Raw genomic sequence first — 23,252 nt, 5'->3', positions numbered from 1 at the left:
GTGACTTACTGAGCTCTCAGCAGGCTAGGCAGTGTGCCAAGTACTTCACACGCTCTTTGGTGAGGCCCTTTTTGGCTGGAAGGAGCCTGGATGAAGGAGAATGTATCTAACCCCGCAGCGGAGCCTCAAAGGCAGAACTAGATCATCCCTCTGGCCTCGTGGAAACTAGACTGGGAAGCAGGCACCTCCTTATGAAGAGGAATCTACTGTCTCCAGCCTAAGGCTGTCCCTGCTCACCTTCTCCCAGCGACCCCTCACTCGCTGTTAGGGCCAGAGTGGTGTCCCTCCAAACTCATATGCTGAAGCCTTCACCCCTAGCACCTCAGAATGTGACTGTATTTCGAGATGGGACATTTAAAGTGGTAATTAAGAGGTGGGGTGGGGTATAGCTCAGGGGTAGAGTACACACTTGGCATGCACAGGGTCCTGGGTTCAATCCCCAGCACCTCCACTTAAAAAAAAAAAAAAAAAGAAACAAGACTTTAAAGTGGTAATTAAGGCAAAACAGGGTCATTAGAATCTGACCAGTGTCCTTATAAGAGGAAGTTAGGGCACAGACACACACAGAGGGGAGGCCAGCAAGAAGACTGCCACCTATGAGCCAAGAAGAGATTCCTCAGAAGAAACTACCTTGCTGACACCTTGACCTTGGACTTCCAGCCTCCAGAACCATAAGTAAATACATTCCTGCTGTGTAAGCCGCCCAGACTACGGTCCTTTGTCAGGGCAGCCGCTGCAAATTCACACAGCAGTTCCTCTGCCTCCTCCCTGGGGCTCAGGGCCCCCGCCCACGCCGGGCTTCTGCTGCCCCCAGGCCTTCGCCATCTGGCTGCCTTCTGTCTGCCTTCTGTCTGGCCTCCTTCCCACTCCTGCCCCCCCCCCCCCCCCCCGTCTACCCGGCTGACTCTCTCCTCCGTCTCCTGTTCTCCTTCCCAGGAGTAAGAATAGCTGCTGGCACTGGTGGCGTGCCTCCCCTGTTCCAGACGGGGTGCCGGGCCCTTAGGGGCGGCATCCTACTTAGCTCCAGCCCACACCACTTCAAGAAGGATGCTATCATTAGCCATCTCGTACAGACAGGCCCCCAAAGCTGGCAGAGAGAGGGGAAGGAAGTTGGCCACAACTAGAGCATCAACAAAGGGAGTCTGGCTGGTCCCATCAGGGCAGAGCCTCTGACTCAGATCACCGCCCAGACCCTTGGCCTGTCCGCCAGGCGCAGGCAAGGTGATGTGGGTCCGGCAGGCATTGAATCCTCCTCTAAATCTGTGAAGTTGGCAGCACCATTCCCTGAGCGAGCGAGCAAGGGCCTCCAGAGAATAGTGAGTTAGTGGTGAATGGGGACAGAATTTCAGTTTGGGGTGATGAGAAAGTTCTGGAGATGGATGGTTGCACAATAACGTGAATGCACTGAATGTCACTGAACTGGACATTTAACAATAATTAAGATAGTAAATTTTATGTTATGTATATTTTACCACAATACAAAAATTAATAAACACACGTATTATTTTTAAAAAGAAAGATTCAGGAGTTGGGGGAGGGGGGACATGGGCAGGAGACTTCACTGTGGTTTGCATGGGGAGAAATGGGTGAGGAAGTCTAGGCAGGCTTAGGATCGGCTAGTTTAGGCGATTTCAGCAGGCTCTAGGTGTCGGGGCTGGCCCTAGGTGTCTGGCAGCTGGCCTTGGGGTGATCAGGACAGAGGAATATGGCCTCTTGGAGTGTGGAGATCTGATAAGGGAGGCAGTTAGGGGTATCAGCTCGGGATTGGCTGGTTTGCACGGGAAAGGTGCACTTTTTGGCAAGCAATTTACTCTTCCTAGGAATTAGCCAGCCCTGGGAGTCTCGCCCAGATTACCAAGGTCCCAAGATGTCAAAGCACCAGAATACAGAAGATAAGACATGGTTAATATGCAAAGACAAGGAGAGCACTGCCAAAGGGCAAAGGCAGGAAGGCTAGAGCAGTCCCGGGGGCTGGGAGTCACTGTCCCACCAGGCCAGGGCAGATTCTGAGACATGGATGGAGTGGGAGACGGGTGTCAAGGCTGGGACCCCCTCCATCCTTCCTATGCCCTCTGCCTTTGAGCCTTCTCTGGAATGGAGGGGCTGAGGGAATAGCCAGGACCAAGCCTGGGGTCTTGAGCTGACAACGCATCCAGGCTTCTGGCAGGTGCAGCCGTGTCTACAGAGCCCTGCCCCACAGACCTGGGATTCCTCCTGCCCTGTCCTGCCTATGGCTTCTCAGTCCTCCTCCCCACTCTAGCCCCGCCTGGTTGGATGAAATCCCCCCAGTTCCTTGACCCCCATCTAGATTTGTCTCCTCTGCCATTCTTCACAGCAGTCAACCTGTGTGGTTATTCAGTGATGTCTGTCTTTCCCATGAGACCAGCTCTTCTCTGATATTGAAGGATCAGGTAGACCATGGTCATGCTTCTTTTAAAATGTCCAGTCTGATGTGAAGCAATATGTGGTTCGGCTGTGCGTGGCTGGTACACAGCTGGGAATATGCTAAGTGACTTAGACAGCACCCAGGTTGGCTTGGGGCCCAGGCAAGAGAACATGACAGGTCAACTGAGAAGGCACTCGGATGTCTCGACAATGTCAAAATGCTGCCCGTGTTTCTAAAGCCCTCTGCTCCTGTCCTGTGCCTGCTACTGTGGCTCAGCCTTGACCGGCATGGCATGTGCTCAATGAGGACAGGGACTGTCCTCCTGGCCTCATCTTGGTACCCTCAGAACTGGCACACTGTAGGTGGTTGTGGGTTGAATTATGTCTCCCCAAATTCATACACTGCATCCCTAACCCCTAAGACCTCAGAACATGACCTTATTGGGAAATAGGTTCATTATAGATCAGTGAAGATGAGGTCATACTGGAGTCAATGGGCCCCAAATCCAACATGACTGGTGTCCTCATTTGGACTCAGACACGCACACAGGGAGAACGCCACGTGGAGGTGGAGGCAGAAACTGGAGTCAGGCTACAGGAAGCCAAAGAACGCCGGCAATCACAGAAGCAGAGAGGGGCCTGGAACAGACTTGCGCCTCCCAGCGCTCAGAAGGAACCAACCCTGCCGACACCTTGATCTCGGATTTCTAGCCTCTAGGACTGTGAGATGATAAATTTCTGTTGTTTAAGCCACACTAGCAAACTAATACACGTCTTTAGTTAATGTCTGTCGTATGTTAGTATCTGTGCACAAGCAGACTCAATAGCCCCATGTGAGCTGGCCAGACTGGAGTGCTGGAGGGCTCCCCATGTGGGCTGAGCGCACACGATCGGGTCAGCTGATCTACCACGAACGTCAAACTTTTGGCAGCTGAAAGACCTAAGATGATTTTTGTATTTTAATTGAAGCAAAATTCATATAACAAAAGGTGGCGGGTGGATTCAAAGGTCCTGAAAAGGAGGATGTGAGGGGGAAGGGGGAGCTTTACACACATCATCTCTTTACACTGAAAACATTTACAGATTGTATCTTCATGGGGCCAAAGGGTTCAAAAATAACTTGATAAATTTTAATTTTTTTCTTCAGTCACAAAAGGAAGTGAGTGGGATGTTTTAAGATTTTTTTTAAATTACCAAAAAAAAAAAAAAATAGCAAAGCTTTTTGAAAAAGCATATTTCAGGTTTAGGCTTCTGCCTTTCTGTGGGTCCAGGGGCCCGACACCTCCACCATCAACAATCATCCTCCTTGCGTTATCTCTGCTCTCTGGGTGGCACTTTGATGCCTCTGTCTGGGACCCATCTCTTCCTGAGGTTCCCTTTATTCATTCACTGTTTATCTTCACCTGGAGACGCTGCCCTGCAGTCCAGTCTGTTGGCTCCTGGGGCCTCCTCCGTCAGGGAACACATATCACTGCCAGATGCCCTGTGAAAGCCTTTTGGTGGTGCTGCCCCCATCCCAGCCCAGCCCAGTCCCTATGGCCCAGGAGGGGGAGTTTACACTGAGAAGCCATGCAAGAGGCAAGGCCTCTCCTGGCAGGGGGAACAGCGTGGGCAAGGGCTTGGCATCCAAGGATCAGGGACACCTGACCCCCTTCACTGCAGGGGTAACCTCAGCATTCGAGCTCTCCACCTCCTTGACTTCTGAACAGACACACCCCACTGTTCCTTTCCTTCCTGGCAGAGGCCTGCAGGCACATGCACGCCTGCTTTCAGGGGATGCCCTGAGATTTTTGTTCAAGCCCCATGCACAGCTCTCTGAGGGGCCCCAGGTGAAGTTTTGGGCTGCCACGCACTCCGCTTGTCAAGCCAGGCATCACCATCACGCTGCTTTCCTGTTTTCCTGGGATGTGACAATTTCATGTGGGCAAAGGAGAAAGCTCACATGCACTGGTAAGTAAAAACTGGCTTTAGTTTTAGAGCCCCCGGACCCCAGCCGGCCCTGGTGGTCCCGGAGCTCCAGGCCCTGTACAGACCTTCTGAAGACTCGCTCTGCCCTGTCCCTCTGCATTCCCCAGCGGCTAGCTGTTTGGTGTGGGTCGAGGGGTTGGGTGGTTTACACCATGGACCCACCAGGCCTCTCCACGAGGCTTCACTTGACAGAAGAGGGCATGCGTGCCTGGGCCACCAAACCGGCTCTCCTGATAACCGGCCGGCCCTATGCCCACCCCCACCTTCTGCCCTGGGTCCCTGCAACCAGAGAGGGCCCCTCAGCGGCCTGCCCCGAGCCCTGGTCGCTCTCTCCGACACCCAGCCAAGGGCTGTCTGAGTTGGTTTCCTCCAGGACCCAGGCCTTCACACCCCAAGGCCCAGATGCTGCCTGCTCGGACTCTTCAGGCCCCCCACCAAGTCCTCAACTTTGAGAAAACCCATCGGACAGAGCAAGGTCCTTGGAATGAAGGGGAAGGTGGGCTTTGAGATTCCATAGTCTAGAAGAAACCCAAAGACAACCAGAAAGCTTAACAGAGATGGAGGCAGTCACACGGGACCCCACGCCGAGGGCCCTGCCTGAGCTTGAGTTAAGCTTCTTGAAATTCTTGATACTTTATGAACCAGAAGCCCTGCAAATTCTGCCCCAGTTCTGGTGGGAGTTTAGGAGGAGCCCTGGGGCTCTCAGAGGACACCGTTTCCGGACGTCCAAATGGGGAGGAGCTGGCTGCGTGCTCACGATGCAGGGTCTCAAGAGGAATCCTCCCTTGCCAGCTCTGGGGTGACCGGAAGATCCCTGGGAGAGCTTGGGTGGTTCCAGGCCCCTGGCACGTGCCCAGCCCCTTCCCACCCCCGTGTGGTTACACAAGCCGAGTGTCCCGCCTGCAGAAGGTGTCAGGCCTCCTCCGCACCCCAACTTCCCATCCTCGGCTGAACCCCAAAGGGGACAGTTCAGAGGCACGAAACTAAGTTGCAGTCTAAATCCAGGATGCTCTATATCAAACTGGTGAAAATAAGTCACCAGCACTGAATGGTGTCTGTTTTCCAATGGCCTAAGCTTCCGCGTATCACCTGGAAATGGGTACGTGAGCAATAGTAAACCTTCCTCACTGTTCAGGAAAAATGCTCTATGAAGTGGACAGCGTGCTACTAGCGACTAGCTCTCATTTCCCACCACGACCTCCTAGCTCCTTGGAACTCCCTCCTGTTCCGCTAACGCCTTCTCAGACGCCTCTGAGGGCCCCCTACACCCAGCACTCAGCACACCTGGGAATGGGATGGGGGTGTTCGGTCTGTTCTTTTGGATCCTGGGCGGGATGAAACGTGCCACCAGCCCGCGAGAGGTGGGCAAAGCAAGGTGCTAACTTGGGAGAAATGCTCCCTGGCCAGCTTTCATTTTGCTGCAGGACTTCTGATGGCTCCCCAAAGCTTGGGGCTGCCACTTGTCAGGGCTCCTAGCCCCACGCTACCCACTGTCCTGCTCTGAGCAGGCTCCAGGCCAGGAGCAGAGGATAAGGCGCCGATTCACTGTGCCCCTACCCACCACCCCTCACTCCACAGTGAAAAACACTCTCACATCACAACTCGGTCCTTCCTATCACTGAACAGAAGCCACGCTTCTCCAGGACAACACTGGTGTCTGATTTTCTCTCTTCTCCCCCAGAAATCCTTTCCAATTGTGCTAGGAAAGTATTGAGGGCAAACAAACTCACCCAAAACCCAAAGACAAAAGGATGCAGGCATTTGGCCCTCAGAGCCTTGGCCTTGAATGGAACTGGGGAAACAGCCCCGCTGAGACAGTGTGGTGCCAAGAGCTCCCCAACCTGGCACAGGGGGCTCAGCCTCTTGGCTCCCAATTCCAGGGTAGGGGAGGATCAGAAGCCGTCCTGGGCGCCAGAGGTGGAGATGGGGGGCGGCATGGCTTTGTTGAAGCACACCCCCACTCATGGTGCTCTTAAACCTCCTGCTTCTCAGAGTGGGCCCTTGGAGCACTGGTATCACCTGGGAATTGGTCAGAAATGCAGACCCTCAAGTTCAGCCCAAAGTTGCTGTATCTGCTTTTGAACAAGGCCCCCTGGGGGAGGGGGAGGCACACTCTGGGTCTGAGAAGCCCTGCTCTGCGATGCGTGGGGCAAGGCTGACCCCCAGACCCCTTCTCCCCCGTGCACAGGTGTAGACAGTGCCTGGGGAGCTGCCTGGGGGCCCCAGAGCCCCTGCTGGAAGGCTGAGCACCCAAGGGACAGCCCTGGAGCCACCTCCTGCTGGAGCTCGGCCCTCCTCCCCCAGGTGGTGCTTGCCTGCCCCTCTAGCAGGGACATGGGCTAGTTGTTCTGAGGGAGAACACAGACCACAAGACACACACAAGAAAGAAAACCTGGTGACTTTAGGAGAGACTACAGGAGAAGCATGTCCATGGGTTTCAGTTGAGCCCAGGGGTGCAGGGACCTGGGGGCTGCTCTCTCTGCTGAGCCAAACCCAGCCTCACTCCCTGGCTGCTTGCTGGATTCATAGCAGCCATGGTTAAGTGGGACACCTACTTGATCTGTCTTCCTCTTCACAAGGATCCCATGGGGTGGGTGTTGTGGACCCCATTTCACAAATGGGGACACTGAGGCTCAGGTAGTCAGGGGCCTGCCCACGTTGCACACTAAGGAGGAGGGGCGGGAGAGCCAGGATTCAAACCTGAGACTCTGATCCTCCCGCCTCTGAGTGAGTTGGAACTCACTTCCCCTCACCCAAGGAGATGAGTGTCAGAAGACACTGGGGATGGCCACAGGCTCGGGCGTGGGGATGGAAAGGCAACACTTAGGGACAAGACAGGAAGCCCATGAGCCTTTGAGCCTGGAGAAGAGGGGCCTCTGGGTCTCCCACGGGAAGAGAGGGCAGCGTGTGAGGCTGTGGGGAGCCGATCACAGCACGTGGCCCTGCGTGGGTCAAGGCCCCGGCACGGAGCTCACTTAGGAAGAAGGAGGAGGTCCCCTGAGGCTAAATCAGCCTGGTTGGAGCTTTACTCGGCGATGGCAGCTTACGAGTTACACACCATCACCCCTACAGCACCACACTGCAACGATCCCACTTCATTTATTACCAAAATATCACAGAATTCCAGTCATCGTTAACATACAAGTGTTTAACACAAACCTGTCACCTGTGAAAAGAACTAAGTATTCAGACAATCGAGTCGTTTGGTATCGTTAATGCCCCAAACCGTTATCACTCCAGACTCCAAAAATACACTTTGAGAGCTTTGGAAACTGAATTAAAATGTCTACACAGCTATGAACAATTGTTTAATAAAACTTTTTCATGTTTCCATTACATGTAAATATATCAATTTGGCATCTCTATAAAAACTCTGAAAATGGTGCAAAAGTTTCATTCTCTTTGAGAAAGCCATTGACAAAAAATATTCACACTTCACTAAAATTTTGAAAAATGGTCTTCTTTCAAAGCTTCTTTATTAATCTGAAATCTTCTGGATTATCAAAATCTAGGTTTGCTTTTTCCTCCTAAAACACTAAAGAACATTTATTCACAAGGATAAAAAGGCAAATTGGGGAAATGGAAAACTGAGAAGGACTTTTCCCCTGAAAATAAAAAAAAAAAAAACCAAAAAACAAAAAAAATTTTTTGAAAGCTAATTACATAAGCATCCTCCAAAGAACACAATGGGACCCACTTCACCGGCGGCTTTGCACAGCAGTGTCATACTTTATTGAAAACAAACCCATGTAAAAACAAAGTTAAAATGAAAAATGGTACCTGAAAAATAAATTATTTTATATAAAACAAATCAATAACTTAAAACACACTAATATACAAAACGTCTGGCCATCTACTGTACAACATGGGAACCAGTTGGTAAAGTGCCCCCCCACCCCCGAGCAAGTCACTGTAAACGAGCGTTACATGGTAAAGAGGTGGCCCCAACCACGGACAAGCCTTCTCTCCTGGTGGAAGTGAAATACAGTCTCTCGAGTTGCCGCTCAAGCCATCAGTCAGCCTACCTGAGCTCCTCGCGGTGACTGACAAGTAGTGATATATTTATTTGTTGTAAAGACCAAGCAGAAAACTGAACTTTGTCACCAAAGGGTTGTGGAAAAATACAATCATTAGAAGTCACAGGCAAACCCCAAGGTGTGGACACACGAACCCTGCCAGAGTTCGGGGATTCAGGCCCCACCGCTACCATGAGCAGGTGCCAGTCACCGGCGCCCATTCACAGAAAGCACTGGTGGCTTCAGCTGGGGCCAGGCCTGGGGCGCTGAGGGACAGCAGGAGGGGCTTCCTGAGGAGCTGCCTCAGGTCCCAGGAGGTGCCAGAGGTCCTGGGAAGATGGGAAGGGTTTCAGGTGGAGGGCTGGGGCGCGGGGGTCGGGGAAAGAGGCCCCCGGCTGCTTATTCTTATTCTCTGCTATCCAACCCACGAAGGCTGCAAAAAGCACAGAGGTCAAGCCAGGCGGAATCGGATGTGAAACAGAACAGCTGGGAGGTGTTAATTCTGATGTTCAAGGCTGAAAGCCGACAGGGGCCGGTCCATGGCCCTAGTCTGGAGGCAACCCAGGGTAAGTTATTGCCAGTAACTGTCTTTGGAGTCACCTGTCTGTCTGACCCAGCGGGGCACCCCCTTCCCTAGAGCAGCACGGTTCAGACCCTGGCCCCTGGGTTGCCAGCGCTGACACCAAGAGCGGATTCTCAAAGGTTAAGGCAGCTGCCCTTGGCAGGGGAGACTCACCTTCTGGGAATAAAGAAGGTGGAACCCACCCAGCACCACCTGCCCACAGGCTGAGAAAGCCCAGCGTTCAGCTTTTTTGGCAAGCAGGTGGCAGTAGGGGGAATCCCTGCCACAGGACGTGTGGCTGGAGGCACAGCCACTGCAGAAAACCACTGCTTGGCATGTTACATCGAAAGGCTAAAGAAAGGCAGAGCCAAGGGGTGAAAAACCGGTAACTCAATCAGAACCAGGTTCACAGATTTGGAGCCGCTTGCTGAAGGCCTATCAGGGGAAGTCACACAGGCCAAGAGAGAACGCCGTCAGAGCCTCTTTGGTATTTATGTACCAAACCAAACTTTAGATAAATTAACATCATCTACTCTTAATTCTTTTTCATCAAAATTCCCAAATAAAAGGAGAGCATTCATTTTACGAAGCACAAATACGATTGATCTATGTTTAAAAAAATTGTTTCAAACAGTTTCTTCTAGATTGTGGTTTCAGAAACTGGGATCTTCTTTTTGCAAACAAGCCTAGAGAAGATGTGATGAACTTTTTGGACACAGGCCAGCATCTGGCACTTCCCTGGACAATTATTTTTCAGGAGTAACATGTCAAAAGTAAAATACTTCCACACACTTGAAAATTAAAAGTCCCAAAGAAACACTGGGGTTTTTAGCTAGAAGGCTGCGCAGAGTGGGCACCACGTAAAACGAGCAGCTTACTGAACTGAGAAACTCCAGGCAACTTTCAAAGTTCCATCATACATACTTCCTGGTTCCTTCCCATCTGTGCCAGCATCAGGATAGTAGTATGGTTCAAATAAGAGAAGGGAGGACAGAAGCTGTGGCAGGTGCTGGCTGCGGGCCCGTCATCTCAGTCTATGCTTCCAACAGAATTCTCGACAGACGTACGACACTAGCAGGGCTGGCAGGAACGTGCGTCAGTGAGGACACTTATGGGTCACTTTTAGACCTGGGAATGTCATCTTCATTGAGAAGATGTTGGCCCGAGGCTAGCAAAACCTAAAAGGCATATTTTTCCAGGAACGCATCCCAGTCCCGGGGTGAAGAGCACTCTGGGGCAGAGCAGGGACCTTCTTTGTGTCAAATCCAGGCAAACGAGCCTTGGTTCCAGGAGAAGGCACATAAGCTGGCTTTGACTTAGCATCTGGAAAATTCTGCTGGAGGGAGGGGATCTCCCCTGGCACTCAGCCAACTTATGAGACCAGGCCTCAAGGTATGAACTTGGTTGGCCTTTTGTGAGAGAAAAATATGGCAACATCTTACATTTGGGAGGGTAATGCAAGCAGCTGGCAGCCTCTCAATGAAGTAGGAGGGAAACGGGGTGGGGACAGGCCCAGGGGCCTCTTGGGACACTGTGCTGCTCTGGTGAAGGCCACTTAAATAAATAAATAGATAGATAAATAGATAAATAATGCCACAATTCCATGACATCAGTAACTACAACTTGCCTATCGTTCCATGTTTCAGTCTCGCGTCGAGGTTAAAAGCTGCTGGTACTAAGCTATCCTGTTTTGATTCCCTCATACACTTATTATTTCTAAAAATCAGAGTGCGCTCCTGAGGAGCGGCCTGGAGACCTGGCCCTGCCCGCTGACTTCTCAGGCCTCCCTCATACTCTCTCTGCTGGCTCCCTGCTGTCAACAACACCATCTGTGACTGCACAGGCCCACGTCACAGCTCTGTCGTGAGGCAAGTACATCTGTTTCTTAAGATCTTATAAATCCTCCCTGAAGGCTGGGCCGTCTGTACCTTACCTAGCCAAAAAGAAAGAAAAGGTAAAATAAAAAACAAAACAAAATTTGAGCAAAACAAAATCAAATTTAATGGTCTTAAATGCAAAAGTAAAAACAAACAAAAAACACAAAAAAAGCAAAAGAAAATTAACAGAACAACCCAAATGTCAAGGCAGTTATGAAGAGAACTTGGAGGGTTAATCTTTAAAACTACAAATCAAAGGGTTTTTGTTGTTGTTGTTAACAGATAACTGGCAGGAAGTAAGTAACTTTTCTGCTGAGTGTTCATACGAAAGCAAAGTTTCAAAACAAAACCCGACTAAAATAGAAGAAAGTCTAGCGCTCACGAGAAGGGATGCGAGAAATACAATGCTCAAATGTTTCTGGGCATTAAAAAACAGAGCTATCTTAACGCATTCGAGCCGTGTTCAATGCTCTTGGAAACTGGAGAAATGATTGTGAACAACAGAATCTGATGTGTGGGGCACCGTGCATGCAATGTGTGGACAGAAATTCGGGAAGTCAGAGGAGCAACACATCTTCAGGCGTGCCTGGAGCTGAGATCTGACTCTGGAATACACTGGAGTTTCCCTGAAACTCTTTGGTCCGTTCCCATTGGCGCCTGGGCTTACGGGAACCCACTTGCGTCCTCTGGAGGGCCTGGCCCGGGCCCCCCACCTCGGGTCACCAAGGCAGACGGGCCGCCGTTGCCAGGGCCCCTCAGCTGAGCGAGCAGGAGGCGGCAATGGGACCTGCCTGGGAAAGCAATTTCCTGTCAATCAAAGCAGAAATCGCTTAAAATGTTGAAGCAGGCGAGCAAACGCACACTCAGCATCTGTCTAACATCTTTAGTTTCCAAACTAAAACTAAAAGGTCATATCTCGTTTTGTTTATTTCTATCCAGTTGTGGAGACATCGAATGAGACGCATGTCAGTCTCAGAAGTGAAAGCCTGCTTCAGTCTCACCACCGTCCCGAGGGACTGGTCAGGCAACGCGGTCTACTGAGACTTCTGTTTAATATATATTTTAAAGGAAATAACTTAAGAAACTTAAAATTGGTCTAACATTGTGGGATTTCAAACATTTGAACATGTCGGTTGCATCCCAGAGTATAAAAACCTTTTCACTTCTCATTTAGACTAAGACAAACACTTGTGAAAATTGGCGCAAAATGAGTTGTACACTAACAAAAAAGTTTCAACTTCTTTCACTCTTAATTATCTATTCCGTACAAAAAAAGCATGAGCGAGTTATTTGTGGGACTTGTTGGTTTTGAAGGAAACCTGTAAGATTTTGTCCCCCAGGCGGTAGCCGTTCAGACTTGCTATGGCCATTGCGGCCTCTTCATAGTTTGTCATGGTCACAAAGCCAAAGCCTTTGCACTTGTTGGTGTTGAAGTCGCGAATCACTTTCACATTGGTAACCGCACCAAAGGGGCCAAACATCTGCCAGAGGATTCCCTCATCGGCATCTTGACCAAGGTTGTAGATGAAGATGCACCAGCCCGAAGAAGCGTTGCCCGGGACATTGACACCAGAAAGCCCACTCATGTGATCTACACCCATAGGGGAGAACCTAGCAAACAGAGAGCACAGCATTCAGGTCAAGGTCAGCGGGGGCCCAGGTGAGGTGCCTGGGGCCGGCACACCCCCATCGGTCACAAGCAGGAGTTTTTTTAACTGAGAGGAATTCACTACGGTGGCGGAGGGAGGGCATGGACTCCCGGCTCACAGGGAGACACTGGCTGCCTGTAGGTGGTCAGGCCTCCACTCACTTCCCTTGGAGAGATGGCCTGTGGTGGCCTCTGACCAGCTGCTCCCTCCATCCCTCCCTGTGTGTGTGGGGAGGTCCCACTGAGTCACACTTGTACATCCCACATTTTAAGTGATGGAAGCTTCTCCGGGTCCTCCTAGGTGCTGTTACACCCTCAGCTCTCCTTGGAGGAAACTCTTCCCTCATACTCTATGTCGGTGTGTAGGGGAGGGGCCGAATTTTTTTCTTTTCTTTCCCTGAATTTTGTACACAGCCCTTGTCATGACCCTCTCCGAGGGTTCACAGCCCAGCAGTGTCTGGATACAGCACACTCCTGTGAAGGGCACAGGGCACAGGGAGTTCCTTCCCACAGCTCTGGACAGCCTTAATATCCCTGGAGGCTCAGGGCCAAACCGATGGCTGGGAACGGCAAGTTCATCAAGCTTTACCAAAAACGCAGGGCCCTTTCCAAAGCGACACTTTTAGTTATGTCAAAAATAAGCCTTCTACAAACGGTAGCCATTGCAGTAAGGATGAAGGGGAATGATGAAATGTTATTGAAGCCACGTGGCCCTCTAGGTATTTCACAAATTAAAGAGGAATGGTCACAGGGTCAATTTAAGAATACTTGAGCACGATACAGCACCTCTGAAGCCACACGATATAATGGGAGAAGTATTACCTACTCCAAAATAAAATCTGGCTTTGGGCTGTGGGTGTGATCCGGGGGTAAGTGGGGTGCCTTCAAGTGCCACTGCACAGATTCACTCTCTCGACAAACATGAGAGAGGAGGGACCAGCCCCCGAAGTGCTACCCACTAAGCCAACGGTTTTTGTCAATGCAGGGACAGAGGAATCAAGACACATTACCAGCCATGATTTTGAATTTGTGAGAATAATTTTAAACAGCCCACACCCGATGACTGAATTGATTGAGCAACTCAGGTGGCCCGTTAGTGGTGAGACCACAGGATCACTGAAATGGGGGTGGGAAAAGGGCACCCAAGTATCTGTATGAGCTGGTTTTCAGTGAGAACTGGAGTCTGATTTTTAAAAGGACCTCATTTCCTCCAAGTTTTGTACCATCTGGACCCAAGTTATCATGAACCAAATCTTTACGTACATGTTATACTGAGAATAGCCTGAGGTGACCTTTTACTGTCTCTTACTGACACGATTCTCACTCGTATCCATTACTGTGAGTTTTCTCCTGCTTGCTGGAGCTGATTTCTTTCGTTTCCGCCATCATGAAACCCACCCCCTACTCTTTACTCCAATGGTACAAAAGGAGAACTGACCCTTCCTTAATTTGGGGGCTTCTCTCGATGTGATAAGAACTTACTGCAAACTCTCCTCTTCTGGGTCTTTCTTACCCCTGTCCATATCTTAGTCTGCCTTCTGGTGGCGAGTCTTCCCTCCCGCCCCTTCCTTCCTCCCATCGCTGGGGGTCACGCTCCTCTCTTGCCCCTCTGGGCTCCATCTTTTCTTCTCCAACCTTGGTTTCCCAGAGGGGACTGGAGAACTCACTGGACTTGGCCATCCACACATCCCCCACGATTAGCAGTGATGCCGACTGCTACCTGACTTTCAAAACTGAATTTAGCTCACTTCTATCCAAAAATGCTTCCTCTGCCTTTGTCTTTAAACCAGAAAAGCCAGCTGTGGAACACGAGCCAAGCTGAGAACTCTGAATTACTGGACTATGAAAACGAGACCTTGAAAAACGGCATCTGTGGAAATGAGCAGGGTTTTACCCAAGCTCACTGCTTTAAAAAAGATGGGAAATCTGAAAATCACAGAGAAAAGTCCTCAGTGCACCCGAGATGAGCCCTCATGACACTTCTTGAGGTTCTGACAGAAACAAAACAGAATGGCTCCTAAACTGGGATCTCAGCTATCCATGAGGTGAGAACATACCTGAGTTTAGAGCTCAAGTTACTGGCTCTAATCACCTCTGTTCTATGAGATCCTGGCTACTAGAATCATTTTCAGTATGTAAAGACTAAGGGAGGCGAGGAAATGGTTCACCTCTAGGACAGGGCTTTTAAACCGAAGGCATGTAATATGATAGTCAGACACCAAATGACCCATGGGGTAGATGGAGAAGAAAGGTTTGCCTTGGGGCTGCTGATCAAAAGTCTAAAACCTGTGGAAGACTCAGGAAGAACGGCTCTCGCATTAAGCACACCTAAGGCTGCATCTTTCCTCTCCCAGACTTCGGAGGATCTTTTCAACTCACGGGTCCACCCACCTGCCACTAGAAACTGCACGCTGGAGCGCTGCACACTCACTCTGCCAGGAGCTGGTTGGATCTGCACCATCTTTTCAAATTCCAATTAAAGACAAAGGGGATTGGGAAGCAACAGCCTTCATACAGATACCTTTTTGATGGAGGTGGGGGGCATGGAGACATGAAATGCAACTTTCTGATGTGAGCATCCCTGTGTGCCCAGCAGTTTCCATTGCACGTGGTCACCCAGCCAGCAGGGCCACGCACAACTGGAAGGGGCACCTTGAGCCGTGGTGGGAAGAGGCTGCGTAGGTGAGAGCGCTGCCCTCTTGACCCACCTGAATCTCTGCGCCTGGTGGTGCACGGGGCCTCCGAACCGTCTAGCCGGTGAGTGGTACAGCTGGGAGAGCAGCGCCACGTTTTTGTTCTGGTTGGGATTGGCTGCGAACTTCACTGTAATGGGCTCGGAGGAACCTGGGGGTTTATGACCATTGAAACTGGTAATTGCCTCTTCTGCTTCCGACCGTTTGTCAAACCGGATAAACGCAACCCCTCTGGACAAACCTTTTTAACAAACCAACAAAGATGGAGTTAGGGGGAAAACAATGTAAGGATTTTTAAAACTGAAAAGCAAAAGTCAAGTCAGTCAGTCAACTGTGGTTCAAACTGGATGCTTGGTTAATGAGATAAACAAAAATTAAACCTAAATAATGGAAACATGAACAAATTAAAAAAAACAATGACTAGTAAAAGCTTAAGGTTTCAGACTTTCTTCTGAGTTGAAGCAACAACTCCACAGTCTTCGTGCCAAAGGTATTTTGGTGACGGACGTTCCAGACACCCAAACCTCCTTCTTAAAGGAAGCTACGTTACAGGAGATTAAACGCCATCACTACTCTGACACCAGGGGCCACCACAGTGTGGTGCACAGTGTGCTGAGGAGTGGGCGGGCAACGCGGAATTCTCTCTGGGCCAGGAGACACTCCCTCCCACGGCCAGCCCGGCCATTGGCCTCGCACCCCAGCCAGGCCTTCCCAGCCTGTTGCCTTCCCAGCCGGCCTGACCACACGCCTGCTTGCTCAGTGCCCGGCTCAGCCTCCTTCATCCAGGAAGGGCGTGGAGTTCTAGTAAGCAAGCCTCACCCTGAAGGCTCTGGGTGGCCACCACCAACTCACTGACCTGTTGGATATCCCACTGTGAGGTCCTGGGCCCTCCTGTGGACCCCAAATCGCCCTCAGAATCTACTAAGGTCACTGGCTCTTTTCCCAGAAGACTCCCCAGGCACACACAACGGAGCTGACACCCACCCACAGACTCCCCAGCAGCATAAGGGTCCCTGCCTGGGGCCCACTCCGTACCTGCATAGGAAGGGCCAGGGCTCCCCATCACGGCCGCCAGCTGCCTCAGGAGGGCACCTTCTCTTACTGCTTGGACTGAGCCACCTGAAGGCAAGCCCTGGATCTCGCTGTAACCCCATCCCTTGACAGAGCTAGAATATGCCCAGGACCAAGCTGCCTGAGTCCAAGGCCCAGTGCTGAAAGCAGGGTTGGGTCAGCCCGGCACGAGTGCGAGACCTGAGCAAAACAGGTGGGAGGGGGCTCAGCCACCCTCTGCCCTCTGTCCCTGATCTGTCCACATTCTGAGCCTGGGAGGAATGATGGGGCCTTCGTCCCTTGAAAAAGTCGAGGAATGGGGTGGGGTGGGGGTGAAGGAACACCTAGGGAGAAGAAATAGGGGTCAAGTGTGAATATCGAGGTGTAGCAGAGAGGTGACAGCTGACAGCCAGTGTTGGGGTGATGTGACTGGGCTGGAGGCCCGGTCAGGGAGGCTGCAGCAGATGGCCTGACCCTGGACACTCTTCCTCCACTGCCAGTCACAGGCTATCCTAAGTCGCACTTTCTTCTCTAGATAAAGGCTTTCAGCACATGGTGAATGACAGTCATCAGAGCAGAACATCCAGGGCCTTGGGCCACTAGCAGTGTGAGCAGGCGGAACATCCCCCAGTCAGCTCCCAGGCCCCAACACCTTGCTTCGCCATTTCCCACAGGTCCCACCAACTGTCCCCAGGGTGGGCACAGGGTTAGGGTCCCCCAGCTGGCCCCCAGGCCTCAGAGGGACATGGAGAGACGTGGGCACACTGGGTGCAGAGATAAGTGTCACTACAAGGCACGGTCCACCCCCTCTGGGCCTAGAATCCCACACTCTGTCCTGACTTGGACGCAACACTATGGGCCCCATTTGAACAGGCAGATAGCAGGCAGGGGCCCCTGGGCCAGGGCTCTTCCTTTACAACTGTGACATACTGCGGACACCCCAGCTGAGTCCTAAAGGCACAACCCCCAGCTCTCCAACTGGGAAACGCCCCCAGCACAGCACCCTGGGAGGCCCCACAGTGGCTTCCAGTGGCCTCAAGGCTGCCCCCACACTGGCTCCATGACTGTTTAAACATGAACTTTAAATTGACACAGCGAGAGACACATTAGTGAGATCACACCCAGCAATTCACATGTGTGCCAGGAAAATTCTAGAGCCGAGCTCATTTTAAAATTTCAGTTCAGAAGGGACACCTGAAAACACGAACTCAGCATACACAGTTTTTATTTACTCTTAAACGGCATGAACGATGGCTTAGACAGATGAGAACCTGAATGAAATCTAACTGCAGGCAGGCATCTGGGAGCTGCCTGCAGGACACAGTTCTACTCTATCTATAAAGACCTTGTGATCAAGCAGAAAGAGAGAGTGTGTGCAAACGTGGTTTCCCTGTTTGGTTCAATAAAATGACTATCAGAGGAAAATTGCCCAAGTGAAACGGAGAAAACCTGAATAAGAGAAAGAGTGTTATTTACAGTGAGGGGATATAAACTCACTCAATGATTTGATGAATGTATACTTTTTGAAGATGGCTCTGTGGGGATTTTTTCCTTTAGTGTTTTTAGAATTAAGAGCAGAGACCAATAAATGGCACAATCTCCAGATGAAAAAACCATGAAGTTCACAATTAAAATGTATAAAGAAACAAAGAAATTAAAAAAAATAAAAGTTTGGCCAGCTCAGAAGGTTAAGGTTTTTTACGTGCTTCCCCACTTCTCTAACCCTAGAAAGCAGGGCATATGAAGGCAAACCTGACACGCAAACTTGCTTGCCACGCCACTCTCTGCCCCGGCCGCCCAGGTTGCATGGGGTCCCAGCAACGAGCACCCTCTGCCCCAGCAGAGGAGCCCTGGGCAGGTGGTCCTCTGGAGCAGAGGGAGGGAAGGGAGGCTCACAGTCCCAGGGGCTCACCATCCTACTCCAGTTCCTGGGCTAGGGGAGGGCTGTGAAGAGGAGGGAACCCCTGGGACCCCCTCATAGCTTCTCCTTTTGTCCTCTTACAAAGATCCTAAAGACAGAGAGACATGGGAGGCGGTGGGGGGGCTGTCCAACTGCTGAAGTGGCAGACACTGGCAGGGAGGCCTGAGGGCACAACCCTGAGTTCAAGGCCAAGACCAAGAGGAAACCCTGAGGTGCCTCCAAACTCTAGGAGACACCAGCCCTGCAGAGGGAAAGGGGGCAAAATCCCCAGCAAATGGGCTGTCCGTTTGGAAGCTGTCTGGAGTGACCTCCCTCGGCATGGTGGGGATGAAAGCCTGGGGTGTGGTCTCGAGCTGGGTGGCCTCCAATGAGAGAGAGTCGGGCCCTGCTCAGCAGTGCTGGGCTGGACAGATGAGCAGAGGCACGGCTGTCCACATGGGATCAGGAAAAGCAGGGCTGAGGATACGGAACATGGGCCCTGCTCTGGGTCCCGGGCAGCGCCCCCAGACGCTCCTATGCTGGTGGGGCTGGGAAGAAATACACATGCTGACCAGCCAACTGCATGACTCTCTCAACAAACACTTGAAGGTAAGTAAAGGGGACTTCAGGGGCCACAGGAAGGCCTTCTGGAGCAGAGACGGGGTTATATCAAGTATACAGCATCTGGGCCTCACACCCACCCCCTGCCCCAGAGCCAAGGGGCAGAATGAAGGAGGTCGGATGGGTGGAGTCCATGTCCCCTCAGCACAGCCTGCTGTCGGAGTGGGCATCTGCACCAGGCTGTGGGGTACCCAGAGCTGCCATCAAAGGCCAGAAACTCGCACTGGGGGACCAGACTCCTCCTCAGGCCCCTGGGGGCTTTGGGCTGTCCACTCCTCTCCAGGCTGGGCCCCTGTCCAGGACTGCAACCTGGCCGGCAGGCGGGGCCTGCACACCCCAAGCTGAGCTTCCACAGCTGGGGCGGGAGAGGGGAGAGCGAGTGACAAGACCGCCGGCCCCAAAGCACACAGCTCAGGGCAGGGTGCAGGAAAATGCAGGGGAATGCGTGCACCTCCACCCCACCTGTCACGGGCCGGGAAGGCCCTGCCCGCCTGCTCTGTGTCTGCTCTGCAGTCTCCGGGAGCCGCTGGTCTCTCAGAAGGGAGGTCACCTCAGAGCTATGACTGCCTGAGGCCCACCTGCCAGTGTTTGTTTTAGTACCTCAGCCAAGTGAGTGGTGAACACGCTCTGTGCCGAAGAACATTAAAGTCAACTGCAGACAATTCCGTTGGCTCCGCTGAGCTCCAGGAGCAGCAGCCTTCCTTTCTAGTCTGTCAGCACATCCCTACTCCTGCTGAGAGCAGAGCTGAGTGGCCCACAAGCAGGGCGGTCCCAGCTCACTGCTCCCCGCACGGAGCCAGGCCCTACGCCAGCAGGGCAGGTGGACGAACGGCGACAGTGGAGCCCAGCCACTGCTCACCCGCTGGGGTTGCTCTCAGGAAGGTGGGTGTGGGGCTCAGCGGTGCCTGACTGCTTCACCTAAAGCCCAGAGCCCAAGCTGCCACGTCCTGAACTGAGATGACCCCAGAGGGCCTGGCAAAGGGGCCAGGATGGCCAGCGAGAGGAATTTGCTGCCCTGGAGCCCTCTGGGCTGTGAATGTGTTGCCCCAGGGGGGCAGCTGGGTCATGAAGACCAAGGAACGGCTCCTCAGAAACAGTCACCCTTGGAGCTCTGGGGCAGTGAAAGATGGGGACTCTGGACCTGGAGTAAAGACTGTCTTACGCCACACACCACCGTTGGCAGTAAGAACGGCCACTCGATAGACCCAGCCGGGCCACGTGGCTACCTGCGAGAAGGGCCAGAATCTCTCAGTGTTTTCACCATAAAAGGTTGGCCTCACATTCTCTGTCAAGAGCTACTTTTATGTCATTTTACCTGCCCAGCCGCATAAAACAAAAGCCAGCATCCTCAGACTGATTCTGTCCTCACTGGAGGAATCACTCACGGCATTTACCGTCAAACAGCGACCTGTCTTCCCTGGGAGCCCTGGCCCCCGGCCCGGAGGACAGCCTCCCGGCGTCCAGGGCTGCCCGCCGTACCTGTGGTCTGATCCACGAGGACCCGGGAGTTGATGATGCGCCCGAACCGAGAGAACATGTCCTCCACGTCCTTCTGGGTCATGGTCCTCGGGAGCCCGCTGATGTACAAGTTGGCATCTTTGATGACCTCTGAGCTCGGGCGGGCATACGACACCTTGAAAACAAAACCGCTGGCTGGGGTTAGGGCAGGTGTGTGGCCAAAGCATCGAGGGAGGGTGTTACGTTTTCAAGTGAGAAGCCAACCCTCTGGTAGGAGGTCACGTGAGCACTCATCACTGGTGGCAGCCCGTGCTGGCAGCTCCTCTTGGGCACCCTGATGAGGCAGACGTTACCCCTGTTCCATAGTCGAGAGACTCAGGGCCCAAAGCTGGTCGGCGGCAGGGCAGACCCAACCCAGGCTGCTTGTTCCACCCCCTCAACGGCCTTAGGCCTCTCTGGACAACGAGCAGGGCTGAGAACACGACCTGGTCCTTTCTGTGAGGAGCCCAGGGCAAGGCAGAGAGTGCTGGGTTTTGCTGGGACTGTGACACCCAACTGCCAGCAGGCAAGCTTGCCAGCAGGGAGCCCAGACAGGGCCCGAGGCCTGGGGGAGCCCACACAAGCCCACACGTGTTTTTTGGCTTTATGCTTTGCAAAACTGAAGGAAAGCTAAAAGGAACTTCTGCAGTGGCTTAGGGAGAATGGTGTGTGTGTTGGGGCCAATGGCAAGGAAAGATCTTTGGTGCTTTCCCAGGTTGGGGTGACAGCTGTGTGGATCCTGCAGGCCCAGAAGCGATGGAGCCAAGGCCAGGCCCCTGCTAGGAGGGAGCAGCTAGGACAAAGCCCTTCTGCCCGCAAAGGGGCAGCCTGGGGGACAGAACTCAATCACACCCAAGGCAGTCAGAGCCGAGTCAGGAGGCTGCAGACAGAGGAGGAGGAGGCAGAGAACCACGTGCTCTGGAAGGGTGGGGCTCAGACCTGTGCAGAATGTTCTCTCAGGGTCACAAAACCGATGCAGCAAGGAGCCTGATACCACAACACAGGAGTGAACATGACCTCTCACGTGCCACCGGGAGGCACAAGGGCACAGACAACAGGAGTGTCCTCACAGCGCTCAGGCCTCCAGGAAGGGCAGGTATAGTTCTACACACCCAGAACACACACACACACACACGCACGCGCACGCCCCTTCACGCGTGTGCTTGCGGACTCCCAAACATTGGATGAGCACCTATGACATTCCAGAAAAGGAGACGACAGACATCGCCTTTGCCTGTGAAGCAGACAGCAGTGCCACGGAAAGATGGCAAATGACAGGAGAAACTGGTGGTGTAGTCACAGCCCAGCTCCACCTGAAGAGGAGGCGGGGACCACGGAGGTGAGCTCAAAGGTGAGTGGAACAGAAAGTGACGCTGATCAGGAGGACACGCCAGGGCACTGGGTCCTGTCAGGAGCTAGTGGCTTCCAAGAGGCAGTACAGTACAAGCAGACAGTCCCTGGAAGCTTCCCTGAGGTGCATCCAGGCCTGAGGCACCTTGGTGAGGCCTGTGGTGCAGGCACTTTGGGGCCACTTAATGATGTGTTTGAGGCCTGGGCCAGATGCAGCACTGTCCCCGGAGAAAGAGGCCACCGTGGCCCACAGGGCCTCTGTGATCAGGGTGGCCTGGCCATGCTCCTGGCTTCCAGAGCAGGTCAGCTTTCCCACTGCCACCTGGACCCACATTGACCAGATCCACAGAACACCCTCCTCAAACTGCTGCTCTCCAACTGTTTGTCAGGCATCATATTTTAGGCAGCATGGCTGAGGCTGTTCTGTGCTTTCTCCAGGACCATTCTGTCTGGCCACTGGCAGATCTGTTGGGAATAGGTTGCATTTGGGGTCTGCCCTCAGCTTTTGGTGAAGGACACTGTGGAAAAGAACATTTCCAAACCGGTGCCAGGGAAGCAGCGGGAAGGCCGCCACTGACGTGTTCAAGACTGTCCCTTGATAAAGAGGAAATGCTTTCAGAGCCAAATACACTTCAATTCCTTTCAACACAGGTGTCTTCAAGGACCTCGATACCAACTAGAGCTTTCCTTTTCTCTTTAGCCATTGTCAAGTTGAGGATCAAGTCGGAATTGAAGACTTCCCTGCGGAACCCCACATGCAACAGGTGTGCAACAAGGCAGCGGGCGTGCCTTGGAGTCCAGCTCCAAGACCTCATTTGGAAATAGGATGCAGTTAGGGAAAATGAGGCCGAAGCGCAGAAAGATGGCCCCAAATCAATGACTCATGTCCTTATAAAAAGGGGAAATGTGGACACAGACACGTCCTCAGGGAGAACCCCGTGTGAAGACAAAGGCAGACTTGGGTGATGTTCCCGCAGGCCAACGACCACTAAAGGTTCAGTGACCCCCAGCTCGGGGAGGCCTGGACGGCCACAGCCCTCGGGAGGTGCTCCACCTGCCAAGCCCCAGACCTCGGGCTTCCAGCCCGTGAGGGTCTCGCAGACACAAAGGCTCAAGAGGACAAGCTCATTCCAAGTCGCTTCAGGTCGAGGGAGACTGGCCACACCGGCGGGCGCGGGGCGGCAGACACAGCTCTGGGGGACGGCTGCAGGAAGGTGGGTCAGGGTCTGGCCTGGGGTGGGGGAGGAGGCGTGTCCTACAGGAGGGCTTGGAAAGGAGCCAAGGTCTGGAAAACCCAAGGCAGGCCCAGGGTAGGCGGAGCCTGAAGACACATGATGGTAGCAAGGAGGTGGGGCTGCAGGCTGGGGAAGGAGGGAGAGGTCAGCGGTGGCAGGCTGAGAGGTGAGGGGAGGTTGGGGAAGCTGTCCTGAGACATGGAGGACACACCAACTCATCCCAGAGGCTACCACAGACACCAAGGACACTGGTGCCGATCTGCCTAAGGCTCTCCCAGGTCGTGTGCATGGCTCCCTCACTCCTGCAAGTCAACATGAAGCCTCTTCGCAGAACACACTGGTGCCACCATGTGACTCCGTGACACTTACCTCTGCAACACGTGGCTTTCATATTTTTTACTGTACGTGTGCACACGCACGCACGCGCACGCGCACGCACACACACACACC

At 52.8% G+C, this 23,252-nt stretch overlaps 1 protein-coding gene across 2 annotated transcripts in view; it reads right to left on the bottom strand.

Annotated features, from left to right (window-relative positions):
- Window positions 1–7,648: 7,648 nt before the first annotated feature.
- Window positions 7,649–23,252, bottom strand: part of ELAVL1 (ELAV like RNA binding protein 1) — a 37,024-nt gene continuing 21,420 nt past the window's right edge. For both annotated transcript variants that reach the window (XM_032466311.1, XM_006190513.3), the window contains exons 4-6: window positions 20,200–20,353; window positions 15,165–15,390; window positions 7,649–12,419 (exon numbers count right to left, since the gene is read on the bottom strand). In XM_032466311.1, coding sequence (XP_032322202.1) covers window positions 12,095–12,419; window positions 15,165–15,390; window positions 20,200–20,353 — 705 coding nt within the window. In that variant the 3' untranslated portion in view covers window positions 7,649–12,094. The remainder of the gene's footprint in view (window positions 12,420–15,164; window positions 15,391–20,199; window positions 20,354–23,252) is intronic.

This window comes from Camelus ferus, chromosome 22 (assembly GCF_009834535.1).
Source record: "Camelus ferus isolate YT-003-E chromosome 22, BCGSAC_Cfer_1.0, whole genome shotgun sequence".
NCBI classification, from domain to species: Eukaryota; Metazoa; Chordata; class Mammalia; order Artiodactyla; family Camelidae; genus Camelus; species Camelus ferus.
Note: the sequence above shows the minus strand (reverse complement) of the source record. Positions and strands in the feature narration are given on the sequence as shown.